The 26,457-nt window shown below is 45.2% G+C and overlaps 1 protein-coding gene across 2 annotated transcripts in view; it reads right to left on the bottom strand.

The window, feature by feature from the left end:
* Window positions 1-21,745, bottom strand: part of SECISBP2 (SECIS binding protein 2) — a 39,172-nt gene extending 17,427 nt beyond the window's left edge. The window contains exons 1-6 of one of the 2 annotated variants that reach the window (XM_068237816.1): window positions 21,529-21,745; window positions 16,443-16,603; window positions 8,533-8,700; window positions 6,269-6,376; window positions 3,711-3,849; window positions 209-378 (exon numbers count right to left, since the gene is read on the bottom strand). In XM_068237816.1, the coding sequence (XP_068093917.1) occupies window positions 209-378; window positions 3,711-3,849; window positions 6,269-6,376; window positions 8,533-8,700; window positions 16,443-16,603; window positions 21,529-21,604 (822 nt within the window). In that variant the 5' untranslated portion in view covers window positions 21,605-21,745. The remainder of the gene's footprint in view (window positions 1-208; window positions 379-3,710; window positions 3,850-6,268; window positions 6,377-8,532; window positions 8,701-16,442; window positions 16,604-21,528) is intronic. The other variant, XM_068237824.1, reaches the window with a different exon arrangement.
* Window positions 21,746-26,457: the final 4,712 nt, after the last annotated feature.

Raw genomic sequence — 26,457 nt, 5'->3', positions numbered from 1 at the left:
GTGAAATATATCAAGTGCAAACATCAATACAGAGACATAAGAAAAAGATCTGTGAGGTTTTAATTATTATTTGTGTCCATGTCGGATAGATCCTGCTGTTTTTAAGTCATAGTCAACAGGAAGTATTCTATTCTTATCTCACACTATTGAAAGCTAAAGGACATGCATTTATGGCTGGAGATTTACTATAAAATGAGCAAACACTGACCTTTTTCAGGGAAGTGGGTTTCTTAGCTTTGGGCACCTCTCGCTGCTTTCCCTTTTTGACGAGAGGGGCACTGGAATCAAGGGGGTTGTGAGGTCCTTGGCCTTGCTTTGTCTGGGGATGCTTGGTTACACTGTTTGACTCTCTGGACACCACAGGCATCCCACCACCAACTAAAACACAAATATGACGTAAAATGCAAGTGTGTAGGTGACTGGACCAACAAGACTATATAAAAAAAAAAAGATTTTTTTTTTTTCACAATCTGAAGCAACTTTGGAATGTATGCCCATTTCCTGGGTATGCCAGTGTATTGCATTAATCTTTATTATCTTAGGGCTGACAAAGCTGGATTTATACTTTTTCCACCCCAGGCTAATAGTTGTTCATTATCCATATGCAACAGCAACCCTCCCATTCCATGTGCAGCCCCCTCTTTCATGTGTAACATCCATGTACCGATGTCTCTGTCTCATGTGCAGATCCACTGAGCAGCATCTCCCCTTTTCCATATGTTGCTCCCTATTTGTAGCTTCCCTTTTCCATTGGCTGGCTTTTTTCCAGGGCTGTGGAGTCTGAGTCGAAGCAATTTTGGGTACCCGGAGTTGGAGGTTTCATAAACTGAGGAGTTGGAAGATTTATGTACCGACTCCTCAGCCCTGTTTTTTTTCTATATTCAGCATTCCCCTTCTCCATGTCCAGCCACCCCTTGGCCAGCAGCCACCCAAGGCCTGGGCCTTTATGGCCTTTCCAGAAATCCGGCCCTGGCTGGGCTGACCCCTCTTCCCCATCATCTTTTAGGTCACCTTAATCAAAGTTTTGTTTCACTTATTCCTTCCAGTCACAGGCATCAATTGTATTAGCATTCTACAAATCTTATGCATTAAATTTGTCTGCTTAACTAATTTATAGCTTCTAATTTATTTCTGTGTGGTCCACAGCTGCCTGCTCTTAAAATCTTATTGAAGCCATGATAGGCTACAAGTCAGAGAAACATGGCTTCAGCTTACAGTGCATCCCCTTTCTCCTCCGCAGTGTATGCAGGAAGCAGTCAGTCCCTGGGCAGCCATTATTTGGAGTAATAGGTAGCTTCCATTTTACTGTAAATAAGCTATATTTTTCTTTAATACTAAGCTCATTTTATTTATAATTACATGCAAATACCATATACAGTCGCATATAAGCCAAGATACCCACTTTTCTCTCAAAAACCAGGAAAAAGTGATTGGCTCGCGTATAAGCTCCCTCCCCAGTAGAGCCCCCTCCACAGTAGCAAGATGCGCCCCCAGTACAAGTCAGCCCCTCTCCCTATAGCAAGATGTGCCCCCAGGAGGACACAGCTCTGTTTGAAGATGCCGCTAAATGGCATGATAGGTATGAGACACAGCGACTGCCACACAGGAAGAATCCCGATCATTGCACCGCTGAAAGGTTGCTTGCATGCTCTGCTCCACAAGCCAGGGTACACAGGTAGTCTTGAGCAGCGCACACTGCACACCATATTGCAGGGGATGGGGGGCACGGACACAGCAGGGAGCCAGCTGGCAAGAGCAGGATCACTAGTGCACAATCCTTACTCTCCTCTGCTAGTAACAAAACCTGCTCCACCATCCATTCTGCTTCACTGACTCACATATAAGCCGAGGGGGTAAATTTTAAGCACATTTTTTGAGCTGAAAAATTAGGCTTATACGCGAGTATATGTAGAATTGTTTTTAATAATGTAGAGCGGTAAGCCAAATGCATAGAGTGACGGATATATCAAGATGAAAGAAAACTGGACAAAAAATGGAGCAACCAATCACATTCAAGCTTACAGGAACCAAGCATTCTGATCAGTTTCTCTAGGTGACTGTTCCAGTCTTGCTCCAGTATTCTTTGCACTTCTCACAGTGCTTCGTGCATTTTCAGCAATTTTATATAATCAATCTAGAGAAAATCTATGACACAGGATGTCTAGCCTGTATGTGATTCAGGATAGGTTGTGCACATCAGTTTCAGGAAATACTGTCTGTTGTCACAGGTAATAGAGGGCCTGGCAAATACAGTACCTGCCTATAGTAGGCTTCAGGCAACGTGCAAGCCCCAGTACAACCACCTAGATTTTTCATTGCAATAAAAGTGAATAGGGGGACTACGCTATTACAATTTCCAATGCAGATAAACTCACTTTGGAAAAGTCAATCATGTGAGCGTACTCTAGAAAGCATGGAGCTGGAAGCAGAGTGGGTTTTCCTGGTATTTTTTATTATTATTATGTATGTCATAGGGAAGAGGAAGCATGCAGTTAACAAGGAACACATTTAAAGGACACCTAAACTGAAAGGGTTAAGGAGGCTGTCCTATTTATATCCTTTTAAACAATACCAGTTGCCTGGCAATCCTGCTAAACCTCTGCATCTAATGCTTTAAGCCATAGACCTTGAACAAGCATGCAAATCAGGGGTTTGACTGTAGTCTGACTGGATTAGCCACATACTTGTTTCAGGTGTGTGATTCAGACACTACTGCAGCCAAAGAGGACTGCCAGGCAACTTATTTTGTTTAAAGGAAATACAGTTAGGCCCATAAATATTTGGACAGAGACAACTTTTTTTTTCTAATTTTGGTTCTGTACATTGCCACAATGAATTTTAAATGGAATGACTCAGATGAAGTTGAAGTACAGACTATTATTTCAAAATATTTTAAGCCCCTGCAATGAAAGGATTGTGTTTAAACAAAAAAACAAAAAACAGCTTTAGTTGCCTCACATTCTTATGCAATCATTTTGTTGAATTAACGTTAAGGCCTCGTTCAGACTATACGCGCTGCCGTGCGCATTTTGGCAGCGCGTATAGTGTGCGACACGCAAGAACGGTAGAAGGGCATAGACAGCCCTTCTACCGTTCCCATCATATGCGCTGCGTGGCAGCGCGATTGCGCTATCGCGTGCTGCACGCATTTTTGGGAATCGCAGCGCAGATCCCATTCATTGTAATGAATGGGATCTGCAGCGCAGCGCATAGGAGCGCAGATGGCGTGCGATCGGACGCGTTGCGTTCCAATCGCACAGCCATCTGCGCTAAATGATGTGAACGAGGCCTGAAAGTCTGCACTTCAACTGCATTAAGTGGTTTCATTTAAAATAAATTGCAAGAATGCACAAAACCAAGATTAGAAAAAAAGTCACCTTTGTTACAGACCTAACTCTGAATATGGAAGCCTCCATTTCCCCCTCAGTTCAGGGGTTTTTAGCAGCTCCAAAGAAGTGCAAAAAGATAATAATTAAAGGCTTATACACACCTTGCAAATTTCCTGTCAGATCGCCTGACTGTTCGATAATTTCTAACATGTCCAAACTGCTTCCAATTGAGAAAGGGGTCGATTTTGAGATCAGTACTGCACAAATTATTTTTTTCCCAATCAGAAGCAGATCAGACACGCTGGAAATAATCACATCGATCAGTCGATCTGACAGGAAAATTGCATAGTGTGTGTATAGGCCTTTAAACATCCCACATACCAGATAAGATGACAGGCTTAGCAGATGCTTTGACTCTATCAACATGTTGTTTCTGTTCCAGTACAGCCAGCATGCCTCCTAAATCTAGCTTGACGGGGGTCTTGCTCTTTCTGCCACTCCCTTTTGTCTTTGATGGTTCCTGGGAGACGCAAAAGATAATAAAAACAAAACAAGAAATTAAGCAAATAAGCACAAGCCTATCCGCACTTCCTTCCAATCAAAGTGTAACTTTTCATTAAAAACTGGTATAAAGTATCATAGTTAAACAAGTAATTTTATAAGTGAATGAGTGTTACTTCATTGATATAGTATCGGTTTAGCTACAGCTTTCTAAACATAGAAAACAGAAATTGAACGAAGCTTTTCGCAGCCATTTTCACACTTTGCACATTATTGCGTGAGCAGTACTGCCATGATTCATCAACTCTCTGTTCAAATCATTGGTTGACTGCTTTCCCTACAAAATGCAGGAAGCAAACTTTCAGACACTCACTACACTGCCATTAAAGCAGACCTGAACTCAGAACTTCCTCTCTGCTCTAAAAGCTAAGCAACAACATACTAACCTTTAAAGAAAAACATTTCTTTGTACCAGCTGATACAAATTCTGCAATAAATCTGCAGTGTGTCTACTTCCTGCTTTCATGGAAGCAGACATTGTTAATATCCTGTGTTTACCAATTGGCTGTTCTGCCATAGCAGCCAGCTGAGTTCAAATTACAACTTGTGATTAGTCACAATTCGTAATTTGGGGGAATTAGAGAAACTAAACTCTTTAAATACATACAATGTGCATTTCTCTAGGGTTTCCTTCTGTCCTGTGCAAGTGTTCAGGCCCACTGTAAGTTTGTGGGAATGAACCTTCCATCTGTAAAGCAACATACACAGATTCGATCACCATCGCTATCAAAACAAGCGATCTCCAACAGTTAGCGATGAGCTAACGACATTGGAGTACATTTGAATTAAACCATGGCACAATGATAGTCTGCCAATTGGATCGTAAGCAGAAGTGCGAAAATGAGGACCTGGAAGGGTCAAATTCCTCACATGTGAGAACTTTGAATAGACCGATCATTTGTCATTGTTTGGTACGAATGTCTAACACAGATTATCGTCCAAATCGTTTCCCTAGCATGGATCTGTCTATATAAATGATATTTGCTGTCATTTACCGTTGTTCAGAAACCTTTTTTTAAGCGATTCTCGGTCCACCCGTGGTTCATGTTGGGCGATGGCGGTCAAGCGTGTGCATGGAGCTTGAGGATATGGGGATTAGTAAAGATAAAGGTAGAGGTGCACCCAGCTGTACTCAAAGACAATGTTGGATGTATTCTGGCCAGAATCGCACAGCACTGCAGATATGTACAGGAGGTAATGGAAGCCAGTATGGTCCAATAGATAATAGCTCTTTTATTTAGAAAGTGGGTGAACTGGTGACGTTTCCAAGCGATGGCAGCGCTCTTCTCAAGCCACACCACACTCCCAACTAAACATACAATGAACAATCCTGCTATTTATACATATGCACCCCATCTGATTCAGCATATGAACAGTCAGAATAAAGCCTGGTACACACATTGAAGTATGATTGGCCAATCACTGACCGTTTTTACTATCTAAATGTAGTATCAGGGTCAACAGATATAGAATGCTATGAAAAGACTGTGTCGCTAAACCATCATACTACATAAAGGTGGTAAAATTGGTCAGTGATTGGCCAATCATAATTGAGTGTATACCAGACTCAAATATCTGACCAATCAGAACAGGTATGATGGAAAACAGGACTTGACAGAAAACTAGCTCATACATATGTATAAGACTATGCAATCAACATAAGCCTACCAAAATTCCCATACCTACATGCCAAAGGAACACGTCCCATCACTTCAGCTTGCTCTCACACGGGAAATGCCCCAAGGAGAGGCGGAGAGACGGGACTCAGTCCATTATCTCGCCAATCAGATGGAATGGACATCAAGTTCCGCCCACTGGATGGAGCAGTCCTGACGGGAAACTGTGTAAACACAGCTGTAGCGTGAATGGGAAATTCACGTTGCAGATGTTATGTCATTACACGCTCTCCCCAAAGGGTTGCATGCCTTATAATAGGCTATATTATTTGTACAATTTATAACATACAGTTAATCACAGTTTAATAAAAGCATTAGCATAAATACTTCTTTAAAGTGGACTTGAACTCAGAACATCCTCTCTGCTCTAAAACACACAAGAGCATAATAACCTTTAAACAAAAAAAACATTTCTTTGTTACAGCTGATACAAATCCTAAAATAAATCTACACGGTTTCTACTTCCTGTTTCATGTAAGCAGAGATATTGTTAGCCTGTGCTTTCAGCTTTTTTGCCATCTCTGCCATGGCAGTCATGTGACACAGGGGAGAGAACAAATTACAACTTGTGATTAGACACAAATAAGGGGGACTTAAATAGGCTAAACTCTTTAAATACATCCAGGGTGGATTTATCTAGGTTTTCCTTCTGTCCTGTGCAAGAGTTCAGGCCCACTTTAATTCTGCCACTGAGAGGCTTACCCCAGCCTCCCCCCGGCCCCAGTTATAGCCAGGAGCTCTTCTGTTTTCAGGTTTCAGACCTCTGTCACCAGCTCCTGAAGACAACAGGTCAGGGAATTCCTCATCATCCTATAAGGAAGAAACAGGAAGAAGAGCTGTGTATTAAAACCAGGTCTTGTGAAGACATTGTATTATTGTTGTATTAATATTTTATCATCAGATTAAGTGACAGGTAACCCATGTCAGTTACAGCTGACTCAGATTAGAGAAAGAATAATCAAATCAGTTTTTTTTTTTTTTTTTATATGATCACTTTAGTATTTCTTTGAAGCTAAATGCTCCCTGATTCCTCTCAACTGTAAACTCACAAGGGCAGGAAATGCCACCTACTTTTTCCTATTTCTGTTGCGCTTTATCCAATAAACATGTACCAGTATTGGTGATGTATGTTTAAACCATATATAAGCTATGCATGTATCTGTACTTGTGGGTGGGGAAGGTCAATGAGATTGAAATCATTCCAAATTGGTGTACAATTTAGCAAGTTTTGTATTCAAATGTATACAGCTTGAAAATGGGCCAATCAAATTCCACCTCACCAGGATTTGATTGTCCCATTTTCTAGCTGCATACATTTACATACAAAATTTACATAATCCTGCATCAACTCAGAATTATTTGCATCGCATTGACCAATGTTCTGATCATACTGTGTTATTTATTGTATTTATAAAGGGCCAACATATTACGCAGCGCTGGACAATAAATACATACAATGGTACAAAGGATGACAGACAGACATAACAAGGTTATACAACATAGGACAAAGCTATACAAGGCAAACAGGGTACAGGATACATTATCATGCGATTTTGGGCTGGTTAGGTAGGCCCAGTAATACAAGTACAGGCTGTCATAGGAAAGGGAGGACCCTGCCAAAGGCTCACTAGGAAAGGGAGGGCCCTGTCAAAGGCTCACTAGGGAAGGGAGGACCCTGCCAAAGGCTCACTAGGGAAGGGAGGACCCTGCCAAAGGCTCACTAGGGAAGGGAGGACCCTGCCAAAGGCTCACTAGGGAAGGGAGGACCCTGCCAAAGGCTCACTAGCCTCCTTAGTGGTAATCCTGAGTCAGGCTCGGGATGGAAATCTGCAGCTCAGAGCGGTAATCCCGTGCCTGAGTGAGTTATATGCAGAAGCTACTGCAGATCTTTCTGAGGTATGTTTTTTTTTTTCTTGTTTTTAGGGTCTAAAAGCTTGAGAAATAATTGCACGGCTTTTAGACCCTAAATCTGAAATAATAATGTCAGGGAGGCTAGGGGAGGGAGGACCCTGCCAAAGGCTCAGTAGGGAAGGGAGGACCCTGCCAAAGGCTTACAATCTAACTTAAAACTTATTATTATATATCTGTACTTTCCACTAGTGTCCATTTTGCACTCTGTATAGAGCTCAGGTGACATAGGTGCTATATAAAAATAAGAATTATTAGCTTGGAAGCAACTTGCAGTCCTTTGTAAACAGAATTCCAGTGTCAAACAGTTGCAGCACTTTAAGCTCTGAATAACTAATTGTGTGTATACATTTCAATGTGCAAATGGATAAATGAAAATGGATGTCTCCAAACATGGATTAGGACCCAATCCCCCGGGCGACATCGCTGGGCCAAGGCTGAACAGACACATAGGCGGCCTACAGGCTGAGGATGCATTGTGTTGCTATGCTGGGGGTGGAGGGCCGATGAAGATGTAGCATCACCCGCACAAACCTATCGGCCGTCGCCTGGATGATTGCTGAGGGCTGTGGTCAGCGGTTGTGGGCTGCTATACACATGCCCGATTATCGGCGGAGGCGGTCACTATCAGCTGACTTGAATCTAGAGCAGGCATGGGCAAACTTGGCCCTCCAGTTGTTAAGGAACTACAAATCCAACAATGCATTTGTCTTTATGAGTCATGACCATGGCTGTCAGACTCCTGCAATGCATTGTGGAACTTGTAGTTCTTCAACAGCTGGAGGGCCAAGTTTGCCCATGCCTGATCTAGAGTGTGTATGAGTGTTTAGTCTTGCTTGTGTACACAACGTCTTACCCAGTCCTGCATCCAGTAGCTTGGTGCATGAGTGTAGTAGCTGGTAGTAGTAGTCATAGTAGCAGTGTAATAGTTGTAGAAGTAGCATACTAGGCCCAAAAGGCTCAGCTATCTGAGCTGGTCTATGAAGCAACATGAATATAGTGGAAGCAGAGGACTAGAAACTTTACTCTGGTAAGAGAATAGAAGTAATTTTACACACCTGAAATTTTGGAGGCTCCTGAATAACAATGTTCTCATTTGGAACCTTTACACTTCCTGGGTCTTCACGATTTGGAGTCTGTTTACTTTTCCTCTTTCGTTTTCTCTTTTTCTTTTGGACCACTTCCTCCATCTCTGCTTCTGTAGCTAAATGAGGTGATGAGGGCATCTAGAAAAGATGGTCAGGTGTGATACACACAAAAACTCAATGTCAGGGAAAACTTAAAGCGCCTGTACATACAGAGAAAAAACATAAAGAAGCCCTCGAAATAGCAAAGTCTGACTAGTAACTGCATTTAAAGCATAAGTTTTTCAATTGACATTGTACAGATATTGTGCATAAAAAAAAAAAAAAAAAAAAAAAGATATTGGTGACCACAAATACTGTCTCCTGCTCCAGCGCCTCAGTCCCTCTCTCTGATGGCCTGGTAAATAAGAATCCCAGATCAGCCCTTGCTTTTATTGTAAACTAATATCTTCTCTGGGTCACTAGTGTTTAAAATGGCACCCACATGGCCTTGGTAAATATACATTTTGTCAGCTAAATATAGTGCTGGTGTGAGGCAACTAACATGCAAAGGTATTTAAACTGTGCTTTTATTATTTCTACCCCTTCGTCAAGCAGTCATAACCAATCCCTGTAATGATATCCTTCCCGACACCTAACACTAAACTCCCCAACCCTGAACATGAAGTCCTTCCTTGAGCCCAATCCTAACTTCCCCTGCCCCTAACATAAAGCCCTTCCTGTCTAACCCTAACTTAGGCTTCAGTAGAATACTTTGAAAGTGGAAGGAGTGTAATGGTGTCCTGTTGGAAAGATTTCTGCAGCAAGATGTGCAGGTTTAGCACAATGCCCTTTTTGCCACAAGAGTAATTCCCAAACTTAAAGGACGACTGAAGTAAGAGGATATGGAGGCTGCCATATTCATTTCCTTTTAAACAATAGCAGTTGCCTGGCAGCCCTGCTGATGTATCATTGACAGGATAAAAAAGTAGTGTGATTCCACCCCAACAAATGATTCCACAAGTCAATGTATACAAACAACGGTTTTTGTTTTTTTTTAACCAAAGTTCTCTTTATTTATCAATATTATCCTTCAGAAAGCAGGTGATAAGTGTAGATTTGACATCAGACCTTCATTCCACAGAAACAATGCCAGGCATTTGGCTGCAGTAGTGTCTGAATTACACCAGAAACCAGCATGCAGCTAATCTTGTCAGATCTGACAATGTTAGAAACACCTGATCTGCATATCCTTGTTCAGGGTCTATGGCTAAAAGTACCGTATTTTTCGGACTATAAGACGCACTTTTTCTTCCCCAAAACTGGGGGGAAAAAGTCAGTGCGTCTTATAGTGCGAATACACGATTTTGGGAACATCAGAGCACCTACCGATCCAGCCGGCAGCGGGGTCCTCTCATCCCCCTCTCTGCCAGTGACCCCCAGAGCAGGCGGTATCAGCGGCGGGGCCAGTTATCAGAAAGCGGCAGTGTCTGCATGATCAAGGCATCCCTCCACCCGCGGACATGAGACATCAATGAGCGCCGATGTGTGCTGATCGAAGCCGCCATCCACCCGCGGACATAAGACACTGCATACCAGCCTGCAGCACGTGCAATGCTTTCCTCTGCCTCCCGTGTCCCTCCAGCTGCAGCCGCTTTTACAATCATGCCGCTCTACTCAATACCGGCTTCTCCGTACTTCCTGGTTGGTGATGTAATGTCACTACGTGATCTGGAGCGCACGTGCGCTCCAGATCACGTAGTGACATTACATCACCAACCAGGAAGTACGGAGAAGCCGGTATTGAGTAGAGCGGCATGCTTGTAAAAGCGGCTGCAGCTGGAGGGACACGGGAGGCAGAGGAAAGCATTGCACGTGCTGCAGGCTGGTATGCAGTGTCTTATGTCCGCGGGTGGATGGAGGCTTCGATCAGCACACATCGGCGCTCATTGATGTCTCGTGTCCGCGGGTGGAGGGATGCCTTGATCATGCAGACACTGCTGCTTGCTTGGATGGCAGATCGGCGTTCATTGATGTCTCGTGTCCGCGGGTGGAGGGATGCCTTGATCATGCAGACACTGCTGCTCCCTGATGTCTTATACCCACGGGTGGATGGCTGAGTGAGTAATGCTGCCAGCACTTGGTATATTGGAGGGAGTCTCTGCAGCACTATCCATATCGGAGGGAGGGGGGCTTGCCAGTGTCTTTGCTCAATGTAATTGGGGTGGTAGCAGGGGATCACTGTACATGGGGGTATTACTGTAATTGGGGTGGGGGCAGGGGATTACTGTACATGGGGGTATTACTGTAATTGGGGTGGGGGCAGGGGATTACTGTACATGGGGGTATTACTGTAATTGGGGTGGGGCAGGGGATTACTGTACATGGGGGGTATTACTGTGTTGGGGATAACAGAAACAGTTTGGGTAGAGAAGCTCCACAAGATGCCCCTGCCATGGATGCACCTGGTTTAGTGTAATTTTTTTTCCTTGGTTTTTGTCCTCTAAACCTAGGTGCGTCTTATGGTCCGGAGCGTCTTATAGTCCGAAAAATACGGTATTAGAGGCAGAGGATCAGCAGGACTGCTAGGTAACAAGTATTACTTAAAATGAAATAAATATGGCAGCCTCCATATCCCTCTCACTTCTGTTGTCCTTTAAATACACTCAGTATGCAGAGCTCTGGAACTCCAGAACCTGACTTTTCTCCTTGTAAAATATCTGCTTCAGCAGACTGTGAAGAAATGTTAGTACTGCAGTGTGCAAGGTCTTGAAGCATATAAAAGGTTAGTTGAAATTTCAGTTCAGTGCTTGAGTATGAAAGGGATGATTCTGGCAACCAATAAAGGAGGTATCTGTACGTACAGACACAAGTGATCTGTGAATCCGTGATTTTTTGAGTGCCACATCTCCCCTGTGCACTGCAGTGGAGCTAGGTTGCTCAGTACCTGAGGTGATTAAAGAGAACTTAACCACTTAAGCCCGAAAGGTTGAAATTTTTTTACATCCGAGCAACTTTCACCCCCCATTCATTTGCCAATAACTTTATCACTACTTATCACAATTAATTGATCTATATCTTGTTTTTTCCGCCACCAATTAGGCTTTCTGTGGGTGGTATATTTTGCTAAGAGCCACTTTACTGTAAATGCATTTTAACAGGAAGAATAAGAAAAAAAATGGAAAAAAATCATTATTTCTCAGTTTTCAGCCATTTTAGTTTTAAAATAATACATGCCTCCATAATTAAAACTCACGTATTGTATTTGCCCATATGCCCCGGGTATTTCACCGTTAAAATTATGTCCCTATCACAATGTATGGCGACAATATTTTATTTGGAAATAAAGGTGCATTTTTTCCGTTTTGCGTCCATCACTGTTTAGAAGCCCATAATTCATTAAATCATATTGATATACTCCTTTGACATGCATATTTAAAAAGTTCAGACCCTTAGGTAACTATTTATGGTTTTTTTTGTTTTTTTTTATTGTTGTAATTTTTTTTTTTTTTTAATTTAAACTTGTATGTGGGTATTTTTTGGTGTGGGAGGTAAACAGGGTTTTTTTTAAATATATTTATATGTTTATTTTTAAAACTTTTTTTTTTTAGGTGTAATTTGCTATTTGGCCACAAGATGGCCAGAATCAAAAAGTCCTGGGAGCGAGCGATCTCGCTCCCAGGCAGAAGAAAGGAGACCAGAGCTCAGAAAAGCCGCAGCGTCTGAAGAGACGCTGTCGGCTTTTCTCCGGGGGGGGGGGGGTCCGATCAGCGAAAGGGATTTATAATCCCTTTCACTGATCGGTGGGCTAGCGACCAGCAGCGGTGGCGCGCACGGGGGGTCCCCGCGGGAGCGCGCGCGACCCGCGGGAGTGTGCGCAGCCCAACTGGACGAGAAATCTCGTCCAGTTGGGCTTAAGTGGTTAAACTGAGAAGTATATTGATTTTTCCTTTTTAAATAATACCAGTTGCCTGACTCTCCTGCTGATCCTGTGTCTCTAATATAGGGGTGTCAAACTCAAATACAAAGTGGGCAAAAATTGTACACTGGGACCTAGTCACAGGACAACTTCAATGTCTACTGGCTGCCTTCCTTACTTATAGAGTTCCCTGGTGTCTAATGGCTCCCCTCCAACCCCCATGCAGTTTCCCAATGCTTAGTGGTTCTCCTCCCTCCCCTATACAGTTCCCTGGTCTCTAGTGGTCCTCCCTCCCCTATATAGTTCCCTGGTGTCTACTGTCCCCCACCCTCGCCTATACAGATCCCTAGTGTTAAGTGCTTTCCCCTACCTCTTCCAAGTGGCTTCCCTGGTGTTCTAGGGCTTCACCCCCAGTATAGCTTCCCTGGCAGTCTAAAGTGGGCCAAACATAATGCAAGGTGGAGAATCCACATGGGGGCCAAATTTAGTGGCTCTGAGGGCCAGAGTTTGACATGTATGTGCTAATAGCCACAGCCCCTCAACAAGCATGCAGATCAGGTGCTCTGACTGAAGTCAGACTGGATTAGCTGCATGCTTGTTTCAGGTGTGCGATTCAGCCACTACTGCAGCCAAAGAGACTGTCAAACAACTGGTATTGTTTAAAAGGAAACATCGATATTTCTCTCAGTTAAGGTCCCATTTGAAGCGGACCTGAACTCAGGACTTTCTTTGTTACAGCTGATCCAACTCCTGTAATAAATCTGCAGTGTCTACTTCCTGCTTTCATGTAAGGAGACATTAACATCCTGTGTTTACAAATTAGCTGCTCTTCCATGGCAGAGGAGATTCCTGAGCTGAACCAGCTGAGAGATCAAATCACAGTGCAAAGGTGAGGGGAAATTAGACAGGCTAAACCAGGCTTGCCCATTGGGTAGATCACACAGGACTTTATGGTAGATCCCAACTGGACTACATTTCCCATTCTGTATATATAATTGGGCTCCTAAAATTGTACATAGATTGACCATTTTGACTTGACAATTTTTAAAGTAGTTCACAAGCCAAAAAAAATGTGGGCAACTCTGGGCTAAACTGTCTAAATACATACAGGGTGCATTTCTCTACTTTTTCCTTCATGTGCAAGAGTTCAGGTCCAATTTAATGCTCTGGCTTGCCTACAAATGAGAATAAAATTTCCAGCAAGTGCAGTTGTTGACTACCTGGACAGATCCAATTCCATGCAGCATACAAAACAAAAAGGAGCATCTCATTGCTCCCGTCTATCCAGTACAACTGAAATTCAATGCATACTCTTCACCATAATGATATTTTGGAATTCCCACCCTCTTGCAAAGCTCAGAATCAGAATCATATTTATTTCGCCAAGTACAACGGGAGTTGTACCCGGAATTATTTTTGGCACAACAGGGTCGGAGATGGTACAAACACTTGCGTACAATCCAACACATACAATCAGGTACAGTAGTACAGTAAGCATATACCCATACATACATACATATATACATATACATACATACATACCCATTTATACATATAAACACCCACATATACACAGAGCCCTTAATGTAGTGAAGGACGCGTGGGGGAGTCTGGAGTGCTGTGTGAGGGGAGCAGCCTTACCGTCTATTGGTGGCGCTCACTCAGCTCCGCAGCAGTCCCAGATCCCCGCAGTGTGTCCTGGAAGAGAGTGTATAGAGAGAGAGAAAGAGAGGAGGGATAGCTAAGAGAGAGTGTAGAAGAAAGAGAGCCAAGGCAGGGAGAGAGACAGAGGCAGAGTCTTTTTGGGCTGCAGGATACAAACAGACAGTCCAAGTAGTGGCCATCCCTGTGGAAAAACGCCAGGTGGCCCACCCCACGCGGGTCTTCACGGCTGGGTGGAGAAGCAGGCTGTTCGCTGAACGTCAGGGCTGGGAGGTGGTGCAGGCTGACCTGGTCTGCGGCAGGGGTAGACCCTGGGTGGCCGAGCAGGCTGGGGGCTGCAGCTGGTGAAGGCCCTCTCTGGATTCCACCGTGGGAGGCCCTGCAGGAAGCGGTGGTGGTCAGGCCTCCAACATGTGGGGTGTCCCCTATGCTCCGGCTGGCTTCCTGGACTCCTAGGCCCCATCGCAGCGGCCCACGTGGTGGAGGGGGATCCTGTAGCCTCCTCAAACCCGGGCTGCGGAGGAAGGCTGCTCATGCAGTGCTGGTGGCGTCCTGGTCGCCCCGGGTAGCGGGGTACCGCTGGGCTCTGGGTCGGCAGCTCTTCCTTGCCTGCTTAGGTGTGGGAGGCTGGGAGCCGATCTCTGAGGCCTCTGTCGTAGCGGTGGCTGGAGGGGCTGGCTCGGGGAAGCAGTCGGGCAGCAACTAAGATGCCCGTGCAGGAGCGCTGATCCACCCGAGCAGCTGGTCCTCTGAGTGAAGCGGGGCGCACCCGACCAGCAGTGGAGCCAGTGGCCTGCACAGGAATCATCCTCCGTGGCTGGAACGTCCGGAGGACGGGTGCCTCGCCCCTGGGAGCCCTCAGTACTGTGGTGGTGTCGCTGATGTCCGGCGGCAGATCGGCAGAGCTCCGTGACGGTGGTGTCGCAGATGGTCCGGCGGCAGAGCTCCCTGATGCCTCACCATGCTTGCAAGCTGCACGTGGGCCCCCGAGCGAGCAGCTGATCCTCTTGCCGGCCCTCCTCTGCTGCGATCCGTGGCTGATGGAGAGCCGGACCGACAGTGGCCATGTCCTCCGCCTCCTACCGAAGCGAGAAGCCAGAGGTGATATATGAAATAGATTTCTCATCTGTAAAGGTAGCTTTGGGCTTGACCATACTGTCTTCCAGGCCCGCCAGCAAAAATCTGCAGGCCAGGCCTCCCCTCCCCCATAACAGCAGTGGTTTAAAACTCACCTCCCCCCCACAAGTGATAGTAGCTTCCAAATCTTCCCACTTACCCAAAACTCAGTGTCAGGTGTCATTGCTTCCTACAACCCATTAGGCAGAGCAGTGGAAGGACAGGTCTTTGCAGAAAAAAAATGACATCTTGCACAATTTGTCAGTTTTCTCTATAAATTATATTAGCTGCTATAAGACAGGGGTCTCATTTGTCTTTCTGTTTTCTGAAAAGTGTAGAAAACCAAAAGACAAGTGTGACCCCTGCCTCAGTATAGCTCATCGATGCACTACACTGAAAAGGAGTGGGGAGGACCTGTCCTGCCGCCAGGAGGAGGTAGTAATGCATTATGCTACGCTGCCACTCTGCATGTTAACCCAGGAGCTGACCTTCCACAATGGCGTGTAGCAGGGCTTTTGTTACACCACTGGGCTTGACCTACCTTCAGGCCCGGCCCTAGACTTTTTGCCGCCTGAGGCAATTTTCAGTGAAATCGCCGCCGCCCCCCCCCCCAAGCCGTTGTTGTGGGGGGCCGCCCGAGCTGGAGGGGATAGCGGGCAGGAAGTGGGTATTGGGCCTAGCGGCGGGGAGGGGGGGGGGGGGGGGGGGGGGGTCGGACCCCCCCTCCCTCGCCTGGGTCCCCCGTCCGCTCCCCTCCAGCTTTAAAAAGGTCCGTGCTGTGGCTGCAGCTATTCGTAAGAGGGAACGGGCGGGGATTACTCACCTCTTCCTCGTTCCAGGCCAGCATGCGCTCCACTGACGTCACTTCCTGCGGCGTAGCAGGAAGTGACGTCAGTGGAGCGCACGCTGGCCTGGAACGAGGAAGAGGTGAGTAATCCACGCCCGTTGCCTCTTACGAATAGCTGCAGCCACAGCACGGACCTTTTTAAAGCTGGAGGGGAGCGGCGGACGGGGGACCCAGGCGAGGGAGGGGGGGGGGGGTCCTACCCCCCTCCCCGCCGCTAGGCCCAATACCCCCTTCCTGCCTGCTATCCCCTCCAACTCGGGCGGCCCCCCACACACATGGACGGGCGGGTGCCGCCCCCCCAGAAGTGCCGCCTGAGGCAAAAGTTTCACCCCGCCTCATGGGCGGGCCGGCCCTGCCTACCTTATTACTGGCTTTTAATTCTGAATCCTTAGTGATGCGAGGTGAAGCACACACAGGTTTCACTGAGGTAGATGGAGGGATCACAGCTTTTGGAGGTTGTTTTACTCTGCTGGCCCATGTCATCCATGTGACTGGTGTACCAGGGCTAGTAGAAGGCGTATCTGTGGAAAGAAGAAAATAAAAGAACATGAAAATTACACACACACACACACAGTGTTAGCAGGTGCTAAATAGAGTGAGCAACTAACTCATGATAATTTTCTCTCACATGCAATCACATCATATTCGTAAGGTCCGCTCCAAGTGGCTGTTGGAGATCCAGATCTAGTGCAGAGGATCAGCAGGACAGCCAGGCAACTTGTATTGGTGTGCACTCAGCCTTGGAAGAAGCCAGGAACTGGAGACTGGGCAACTTATATGAGATCGTTTTTTTGGATTTTAAATGTGTACTGGGTTACACTATATGCTTTTAACTACTAAGGGTCCCTGTCAAAAGGACCCTGGAAGTAAGTCATTGTATATGCGATATAGAATCAGCTTCTAATAAATGTTTTATGTGATTTTTGGATGGAGAAGTGACCTTTCTCGATTTATTTCTGGTGATGGTCACTGTGGAAATATACTTTTGAGCACTGTGGGGTGACTGCAGATGCCGATTTGAGTACCAAGCGCTGTGGATTTATATGCATTTTTATTGAAACCGATGGTGGATGTGGTTGATCCTGAGCAGCTGGTGGAACATACACATGAGATAAAGTTTGGATCAGCGCCTGTATATACTACATAATACATGATTGGTTCGCATGATGGTTTAAAAACACATGATTGGTTAGCACGATGGTTAAAAACACATGATTGGTTCGCACGATGGTTAAAAACACATGATTGGTTCGCACGATGGTTAAAAACACATGATTGGTTCGCACGATGGTTAAAAACACATGATTGGTTCGCACGATGGTTAAAAACACATGATTGGTTCGCACGATGGTTAAAAACACATGATTGGTTCGCACGATGGTTAAAAACACATGATTGGTTCGCACGATGGTTAAAAACACATGATTGGTTCGCACGATGGAACACACACAAGCAATAGAACACAGCAGTACATGCATCCAGCTACATTTAAGTGGTCAGCAGGTGCTCATCAGCCAATCAGGATGCACTGTCATACACCCTTTACCTGCCATACCACATCTAGCAGCCATTAGCATTCAGGTGGGAGGCTTCAGTTGGACGCCATTGCAAGATTGCGTCGCTAGCAGGACCGCCCCGTGCAGGCATCCCTCCCACAGGGGTCCCTCCCTAACCGCTCACCTGTCCGCCATGTCCTAGAGCTGAAAGAAACATCGTGCGAACCAATCATGTGTTTTTGAACTCCTACATACACGCCAAACCGTGTGATACTTACCTTCAGACACTGTTCACTGATCGGTTGATACTCATGAAATGTGTCCGGTGTTTTTTTTTTTTTTTTTTTTTAATAAAATTACCTCTTATTTTACTTCAACTGTGTCTCATTTCCTCATGTAAGTTCCTCTTTCCTTTCAATTTTTTTTTATATTTTCTATATTTTGGAGCGACTCCTTCCCTCCCAGTCCCAACCAGAGGAAGTATACCCAAGGAAATATGTAGGGAAGTGAGTATGTGAGCATACTCTACAACTTCTGCATTTGAGTCTCCAGGTTTGTTAGAACCATGCACAGGACTTTCCAATAAAACATATGAGCATGGTAGCAATGTATGTATACCAACAAGGTGTCCAGGTCAGCATTTGTGTACCTGGTTAATTTTGGAGAATATTTTCACAGCATATGGACTTGAGATTGTGTAACCAGCAGCTGAACACATACAGGGAGATAATGCCAGTCGTTAAGGGCCCCATACACTCAGCCGATTTTCTGGCCGGTCGATCGCAAAACAGTTGACCCATCGCCCGATTGGCAGCCGATTTCAATTGATTTCAATCGATCTGGCAGGGTAGAAAATCTAGGTCGATCTGTTGAGATTGCTTATTTTGCATTGGCCCTAATGGAAATCTGATGGCAAAAAAAAATGCCATCAGATCGATTTTCAATAGATTTCAAACTGAAATCTATTGGAATTATAAACCTAGTAAAAAAAAAATGTTCCTAAACACATCAGATAGATAAGAAATCTATCTGATCTATCTACTGCTAATCTTATGAGTGTATGGCCACCTTTATTCAACAGTACTGCTGGTTTGATGTGCAACCAGCAGTATGGCCTAGTGCACACCGGAGCGTTTCCGCTGCGGTTTGCGATCTGCTTGCGGGTGTGGATCCGCTAGGGTAATGTATTTCAATGGGCTGGTGCACACCAAAGCGGGAGGCGTTTTGCAGAAACGCATACTCCCGGGCTGCTGCAGATTTTGGATTGCGGATGCGTTTCTGCCTCAGTGTTAGGTGTAGGAAAAACGCAAACCGCTCTGAAAAAACGGCACTTCAGAGCGGTTTGCCAGGCGTTTTTTGTTACAGTAGCTGTTCAGTAACAGCTTTACTGTAACAATACATGAAATCTACTATACCAAAACCGCTACACAAAACCGCAAAACGCTAGCTGAAACGCTGCAGAAAAATAAGAAAAAGCGTTTCAAAATCTGCTAGCATTTTGCGGATCTGCTAGCGGTTTTTGGTGTGCACTAGGCCTAAGATAGATAGATATGTAAGGCAGAATGACACCACCATTAGCCCTGGTTGCTGAGACATATGCCAAAGGAAGCAGGTGTGTATTGAGGAGGGGCCATTTACTCTAATGCTTCTTGTTACGAGAATTTTTATCAGAATTTCTCATTAACTGCATAACTTAAACACGTTCTAAAGTACAACAGAATGTACAAACTACAAATTTTAAATCAACAAACACTTATAGAGGGATTTTACATGGTGTATGAGGGGGTCACAGTTTTGGTGGACTCAATTTATAGGTGAATTGTTTTTGTATCCATTTACTGATTTAGTTGAGTGCAATAAAAAACAACAACATTTTATTGGCAGAGTAGTGTGCCCTCGAGAACTTATTCCTGAAGTAATTTGCATACCAACAATGATAACACACCAATATCTTCCACCCCCCCATGAAGGCATGTCTGGGCACCACCACGCTGAGATGCAACATGTTGTGTACTTTTGGCCCACAGAATAACACCACCGTGTGTCAAACAGTCCGGGGACTCACAAGTATAACTGCACTTATCTCCATATAACATCCTATTTGCAAACCTCATGCTAACATATTTGAAAAAAAAATAAAAAAGACAGTCTTTTCTACAAAGTGGTGGTGAAATAGTTGACCCGGTCACCCGCAGGGATCGGGACTCAATCCCTCAGGTGGAGATGATCCTCCACTCCAGATCTCTTGGTGATGTGTTGGAGAAGATCACGTAGCAATAGCCCCCACAGATGGAGGGGGGGGGGGCACCCAAGGGCTGTGGGGCAGCTCCTCCTCCCTCTCCTAACCTGCTTGCAGAGTAGCACAGGAAGTGGTATAATATTTACCTGCTTCCAGCACTGCGGGTCTCCTCCACACTTGAGCAGCACACTCTCTGCTGCCGTTGACTGGCTCCCAATCACATGACCAATGTGAGTCCCATGACTGGGAGCCAATGAATGGCAGCAGAAAGTGTGTGGCTGTGATGCATGGAGGAGACCCACAGTGCTGGAAGCAGGTAAATATTACTCCGCTCCCGTCGCTACTCTGCAATGGTGTCAGGGCAAAGTGTGTGTGTGTATGGGGTAAGTGACTAGGTACGGCAGGGAATTTGGATCCCAGAGGGCCCCATGACAATTTTGCAGGGGGAACCCCTGGGCTGTTACCTGATCAGGGTTGCTGTACGCTGGCAACATTCTCTAAAACCATATAGCATGTGTATGGGGCTTTAGTCAAATGATATATGAGGTGAAATAATCATATGAAGCTTTACTTACCTGGGGCTTCTTCAAGTCTCTAGAAGTTTCCAATCACTGCACCCCTAGAAGACTCCAATCACAGCACCCCTACAGCACACATTGTTGTGATTGGCTGAATAGTGTGGGCATAGTTTACTACCAGGGCTGTGGAGTCAATACAAAAATCATCTGACTCCAACTCCGACTACTCAGTTTATGAAACCTCCGACTCCAGGTACCCAAAATGGCTCAGACTCCTTGACTCCAACTCCTTAGTCTAATATTTACCAGGGCTGTGGATTTGGTACAAAAATCATCCGACTCCCAACTCCTCAGTTTATGAAACCACAGACTCCACTCCAGGTACCCAAAATTGCCCCAACTCTACAGCCCTGCTTACTACAAAACCTACCTTAAACCTAGCAGTTTGAGAGGGCGCTGTCCACCCAATCCTGTTTAAAGAATATCTCAATGAGGTTTCCTGCTGGATGCCCTAAACTAGAGTACTGTCATCTATCATGCATGATCACTAATAACAAATTTCTTTCATTTTTGCAGGTATGTGTATTAAAGATACAGCCGTTGGGTGCCTTTTAGGCACTAGTCTAGTTTTGAGGACCCAGCAGGAAACCTTTTCTCCAATCACAGCACCCTACAGAATGAAGCGCTATGATAGGCTGAATAGCATAGACATAGTTTATCTGAATCCTAGCAGTCAATGAGGGTGCTAGCCACCCAATCACGTCAGTGGAGTTTCCCTATGAGGTTTCCTGCTGGGTCCCCTAAACTAGATTAGGTTGTCTTTTACTGCTTCTAGTCTCACTGGAACGAAACAAAACTGTTTGGCATATAGCTGAGCAATGTGTCTGCACAATCAGTTGTAAACGGTCATCCGAACAATCATTTTAAATAAATGTGTCTAGTTTACTCTCCAGCATCTAAGTAACACTAGAAACACCAGTTATATGTGAACTAACCAAATAAGTATCATGACTCAGTTTATAAAATCACGAAAAAGCTATGTGGAGCACGTTTTCAGATGTCTCTGCAGTAATGATCCTCGAAATTATGAAATAGCTGTGAACTTCCCAGAATTGTCATCACCATCGAATGTCTGGAACTTTGAAGTCACGGTGCCCAGACAAGAAAGGGGTCTTACCTACATACATACATACCCCCTGGCTGCATCTCTGCCGTGTGCGCTGCTGCGGCGCCTCTACCGACTCCCGTGGTGGCCGAACGTCCGCTCATCTAGCACAAGTTTCACAGTACCGCTGGCTGCCATACCGTCTGCTGCTCAGCTCGCTTTTCTTGCACGGAGTAAACACGGAAGAAGAGCCTTTCCTCGCTGTCTCCGGCACAGGAGACATTTTCCTGAAGCCCGTGGCACTTTCTGCCTAGAAACATGGCGGCTGCCATAAAACGCAGCTGTGCAAATTCGGAGACGGAAGTGAAGGGAGGCAGGTTCTTGCTCTAGGAATTGCTGTGCGCTGAATGTACATATTCCCTGTGTACCTAACGTGTCTGTTATTACTATTGAGGATGCAGAAATACATTGAACTAGATCAAATTCATTTCTTTTCTGCACAAACAAGAATTTCAGGGTAGGGACCAGATAGAGGGAAAATAATGGTGCAAAACTGACAAGGGACACAGTGCATACACATTTTACCTTATTTTTCTATCTAAGTTTACCTTTATCTCAAAATGTGTTCCAAATATTCCATAATTCTGATTAGCTAGTCTAGTTGGGGTGACCCACCTGGTAACCTCCTAGACCAAAGGCTTCTCCCTGCTTGCAGCAGTTTGGTTGTGATCGCTAATTTGTAAGAAAACGGAAAATTGTATACTTACCTACAGGTAATTTTCCTTTCCTTCGGGATCCATGGCAACCATACTACGGGGTTAGTCCCACCCACTGACCCCTACAGGACCTGTTACTATAAATCTTTCGCCCTGCCCCCTCCAAGGTGCTTTTTTTGCTAGTCCCTAAATTGACTGAACTACCTAGGGTGGGATCTCCGTAGGCTGCCATGGATCCCGAATGGAAAGGAAAATTACCTGTAGGTAAGTATACAATTTTCCGTTTTCCTTTCCGTCTCCATGGCAGCCATACTACGGGGATTATTGTTATTATTATTTATTTATAAAGCGCCAACATATTCCGTGGCGCTGTACAATGTAAGAAAACAAACAAGGGATACATACCGATACAGACAATGATATACATCAAATATGAACACTGATACAAAATACAGCACTGCTGATTACAATTTGATTTAACATGATGACTAAAGTGTATAAATGTCTAACAGTGTGCAAGCAATTAAATTAATAACAGTCCATGACACAAAAGGATGAGAGCCCTGTCCTTGCGAGCTTACAATCTAAAGGAATGGGGTGGAAACAAGAGGTGGGGATGTATACAGTATATGTACAGGCAGTGCGCAATTAGGTTATTTAGTGGGTGCATGGCCTAAGCTAGAGAATATGCTTGTCGGAAAAGGTGGGTTTTGAGGGAGCGTTTAAAAATTTCAAAGGTGGGAGAGTGGCGAATGTGTTGTGGAAGGGCATTCCAGAGGAGGGGTGAGGCACGTGAGAAGTCTTGTACACGTGAATGTGAGGAGGTAATTGTAGAAGAGGATAGAAGAAGCTCGTGTGCAGATCTGAGATTGCGGTTGGGTTGGTATCTGGATACTAGTGAGGAGATGTACAGGGGAGAGAGATTGTGGAGAGCTTTGTAGGTTAGGGTTAAGAGTTTGAACTGAATCCTCTCATTAATTGGTAGCCAGTAAAGAGCTTGACAGAGAGGGTCAGCAGAGGAAGAGCGAGAGGAGAGATGAATGAGTCGAGCAGCAGAGTTCAGTACAGAATTGAGCGGTGTTAGTCGGTTAGTTGGAAGTCCATCCAGCAATATATTGCAATAGTCCAATCGAGATACAATAAGAGCATGTACTAACATTTTGGTTGTGTCATGGGAGAGAAAAGGTCGGATACGTGCTATGTTTTTCAGTTGGAAATGGCAGGAGCTGGTTAGGGAGTTAATGTGAGGAGTAAATGAGAGAGAAGAATCAAATATTACCCCCAAGCACCGTGCTTTGGGAACTGATGTTATAGACGTGTTGTTAACATTTATTGTAATATCAGGCAAAGGGGTGGACAGGGATGGTGGAAAGACTATTAGTTCAGTTTTATTCATATTAAGTTTTAAGAAGCGAGAGGACATGAAAGAGGAAATAGCGGCCAGGCAGTCGGGAACCCGTGTGAGGAGGGAGTTAAGGTCTGGGGCCGAGAGGTACAGTTGTGTATCTTCTGCATATAGGTGGTATTGGAAACCAAATGAGCTGATTAAGTTACCAAGACCGTGCATGTAGATGGAGAAGAGGAGGGGACCCAGGACAGAGCCTTGAGGTACCCCTACAGACAGAGGATGTGAAGAGGAGGCCTGATCTGAATAAGAAACAGTGAAAGACCTTCCAGAGAGGTAGGAAGATATCCAGGAGAGAGAGAGGTCCTTTATTCCTATAGATGAAAGGATCTGTAGGAGTAGAGTGTGGTCGACAGTGTCGAATGCTGATGACAGATCTAGAAGGATGAGTATGGAATAATAGCCTTTGGATTTAGCTGTGAGGAGATCATTAGCTACTTTGGTGAGGGCTGTTTCTGTGGAGTGGTTTGGCCGGAAGCCAGATTGGAACTGATCATGCAAGGAATTTGCAGATAAATACTGACTTAGTTCAGCAGTTCAAGTAATTTAGATACAAATGGAAGAAGTGACACTGGGCGGTAGTTAGCAAGGTCGGTGGGGTCTAGAGATGGTTTTTTAAGTAGTGGTGTTACAACAGCCCTCTTGAGTGAGGATGGAAAAATTCCGGTGGAGAGGGATAGGTTAAACAGCGATGTTAGGGCAGGGATGAGGGATGTGGATAGCTGTGGAATGAGATGTGATGGGATAGGATCCAACGAACAGGTGGTTAGATGGGATTTGGAGATAAGGGAAGAGAGCGAATGTTCGGAGAGTGGAGATAAACTGGAAAAAGAGCAGTCAACAAGAGGAGTGGAGGTGGAGTTTTGATGTCTGCGTGGAAAACACACTACGGATTTTTGCAATTTTATCTGTAAAGTATGTTGCAAATTCTTCAGCTGATAAGCATGAAGAAGGAGGAGGAGGGGGTGGACGGAGAAGGGAGTTGAAAGTACTGAACAGGCGCTTTGGATTGTGCAAGTGGGAGGATATGAGGGAGGAGAAGTATGATTGTTTTGCAGAAGAGAGAGCGGTTTAGTAATATTAGTTTTTCTCCAACGGCGTTCAGCTACCCTAGAGCACCCCTTTAGCTGTTTAGTAGCTTTGGTCAGCCAGGGTTGACGACTGACACGGTGTGGGCGGACATTGGTGAGGGGTGCGATTTCATCCATGACTTGCGTGATTGAGCAGTGATAGTGTGCAGCTGCTGAGTCAGGGTCAGTGAATGGTTGTTTGAGGAGAGGTGCCAAGGCATCAGAGACAGATTGCATGTCTATGTTGCGGTAGTTCCTGCGTGTATATGAGCGTGCTTGAGGCAGGGTGGTAGGAAGAGAGGAGGAGAGAGAGAAGTTATGATCAGAGAGCGGGAGAGGAGTATTAGTGAAATCAGTGATAGAACAGAGATGAGTAAATATGAGGTCAAGTGTATGACCATTAGAGTGAGTTGGAGCAGTGGACCACTGAGACAGGCCGTAGGAGGAAGTAAGTGACAGAAGTTTAGTGGCGGCAGAATTGTTGGTGTCAACATGAATGTTAAAGTCGCCCATAATGATGGTAGGGATATCGGAGGACAGGAACTGGAGGAGCCATGCAGAGAAGTGATCTAGGAAGAAGGAAGCAGGGCCAGGAGGGCGGTAGATTATTGCGATCTGGAGGTTAGAGGGAGAGTATAGACGGACTGCATGGACTTCAAAGGAAGGTAGAGAAAGAGAAGGAATGGGGGTGAGTGGCTTGAAGGAGCATCTATCAGAGAAAAGAATGCCCACACCACCGCCATGTTTATTCCCACTTCTAGGCGTGTGACTAAAGTGGAATCCCCCATAAGAGAGGGCGGCAGGTGAGACCGTGTCAGAAGGCGTCAGCCATGTTTCTGTGACCCCAAAGAAGGTGAAGGCGTTGGAATTGAAAAGGTCATGGATGAATGGAAGTTTGTTGCAGACTGAGCGGGCATTCCAGAGAGCAGCAGAGATAGGTGGGGGACGAGGGGGGAGAAGAGGAATATTAATAAGGTTGTGGCAGTTTCGGTGTGCATGTGGTTGGCTGTTTGCAGTGCGATTAGTGTGCAAGAGTGAGGAGCGAGCCGCCACAGAGGGTCCGGGGTTTGGTGAATTGTCACCTGCAGCAAGGAGTAATAGGAGGCAGAGAGAGCGGAGGATAGGGTGGGATTTAGATTTATGGGTAGTTGGAGTATGAAATGTATAGCGCGGTTGTATGAATAAGAAAGTTTCGTGAGAAGCAACCTGTGGAGATGATAAAAGAGAGGGAGAAATGTAGAGCGTGTTGCTGACAGCAGGAGGATGCAGTGAGTGTACAGATTTGAGAATAGCAGGGGAAAGCAGGCTAATCATGAAGAGCAGAGACAACATTATTGCACTAACCGTGAATCAGATTGCTATATCTATATAGATTTAAAGAAAAGGGAGGGCACAAGATATGCATCAACAAAAAAATACTTTAATCAGTACTTAGAAATAAATTGTACATTATAACAGCAATTTGTACATTATTTAAGGAGGAACATCCTCTCTAGCAGCAGATAAGACTCCTCTACCAAACTCTACTGTAGATAGTCCCTCTGGATGTACTTTATAATGAGATACAAACGTATTCTCTGATGCCCAGTTTGCGGCCCTGCAGATGACCTCTGGGGACACCTTTACTAATGCGGCCCAAGATGCAGCAACTGAACGAGTAGAATGGGCCGTGACCTCTTGCGGTGGTGTCACTCCCATGGCTCCATATGCAGTCCTGATAGCCCTGACTAGCCATGAGGCTATGGTTCTGGTTGTTGCTGGCTGACCTTTTTTGTATCCATTTGGAATCACAAACAATCTTCTAGTAACACGGAATTCACTTGTCC

The sequence above is a fragment of the Hyperolius riggenbachi genome, chromosome 1 (genome assembly GCF_040937935.1).
Source record: "Hyperolius riggenbachi isolate aHypRig1 chromosome 1, aHypRig1.pri, whole genome shotgun sequence".
Classification (NCBI taxonomy): domain Eukaryota; kingdom Metazoa; phylum Chordata; class Amphibia; order Anura; family Hyperoliidae; genus Hyperolius; species Hyperolius riggenbachi.
This window is presented reverse-complemented; position numbering and strand designations above follow the sequence as displayed.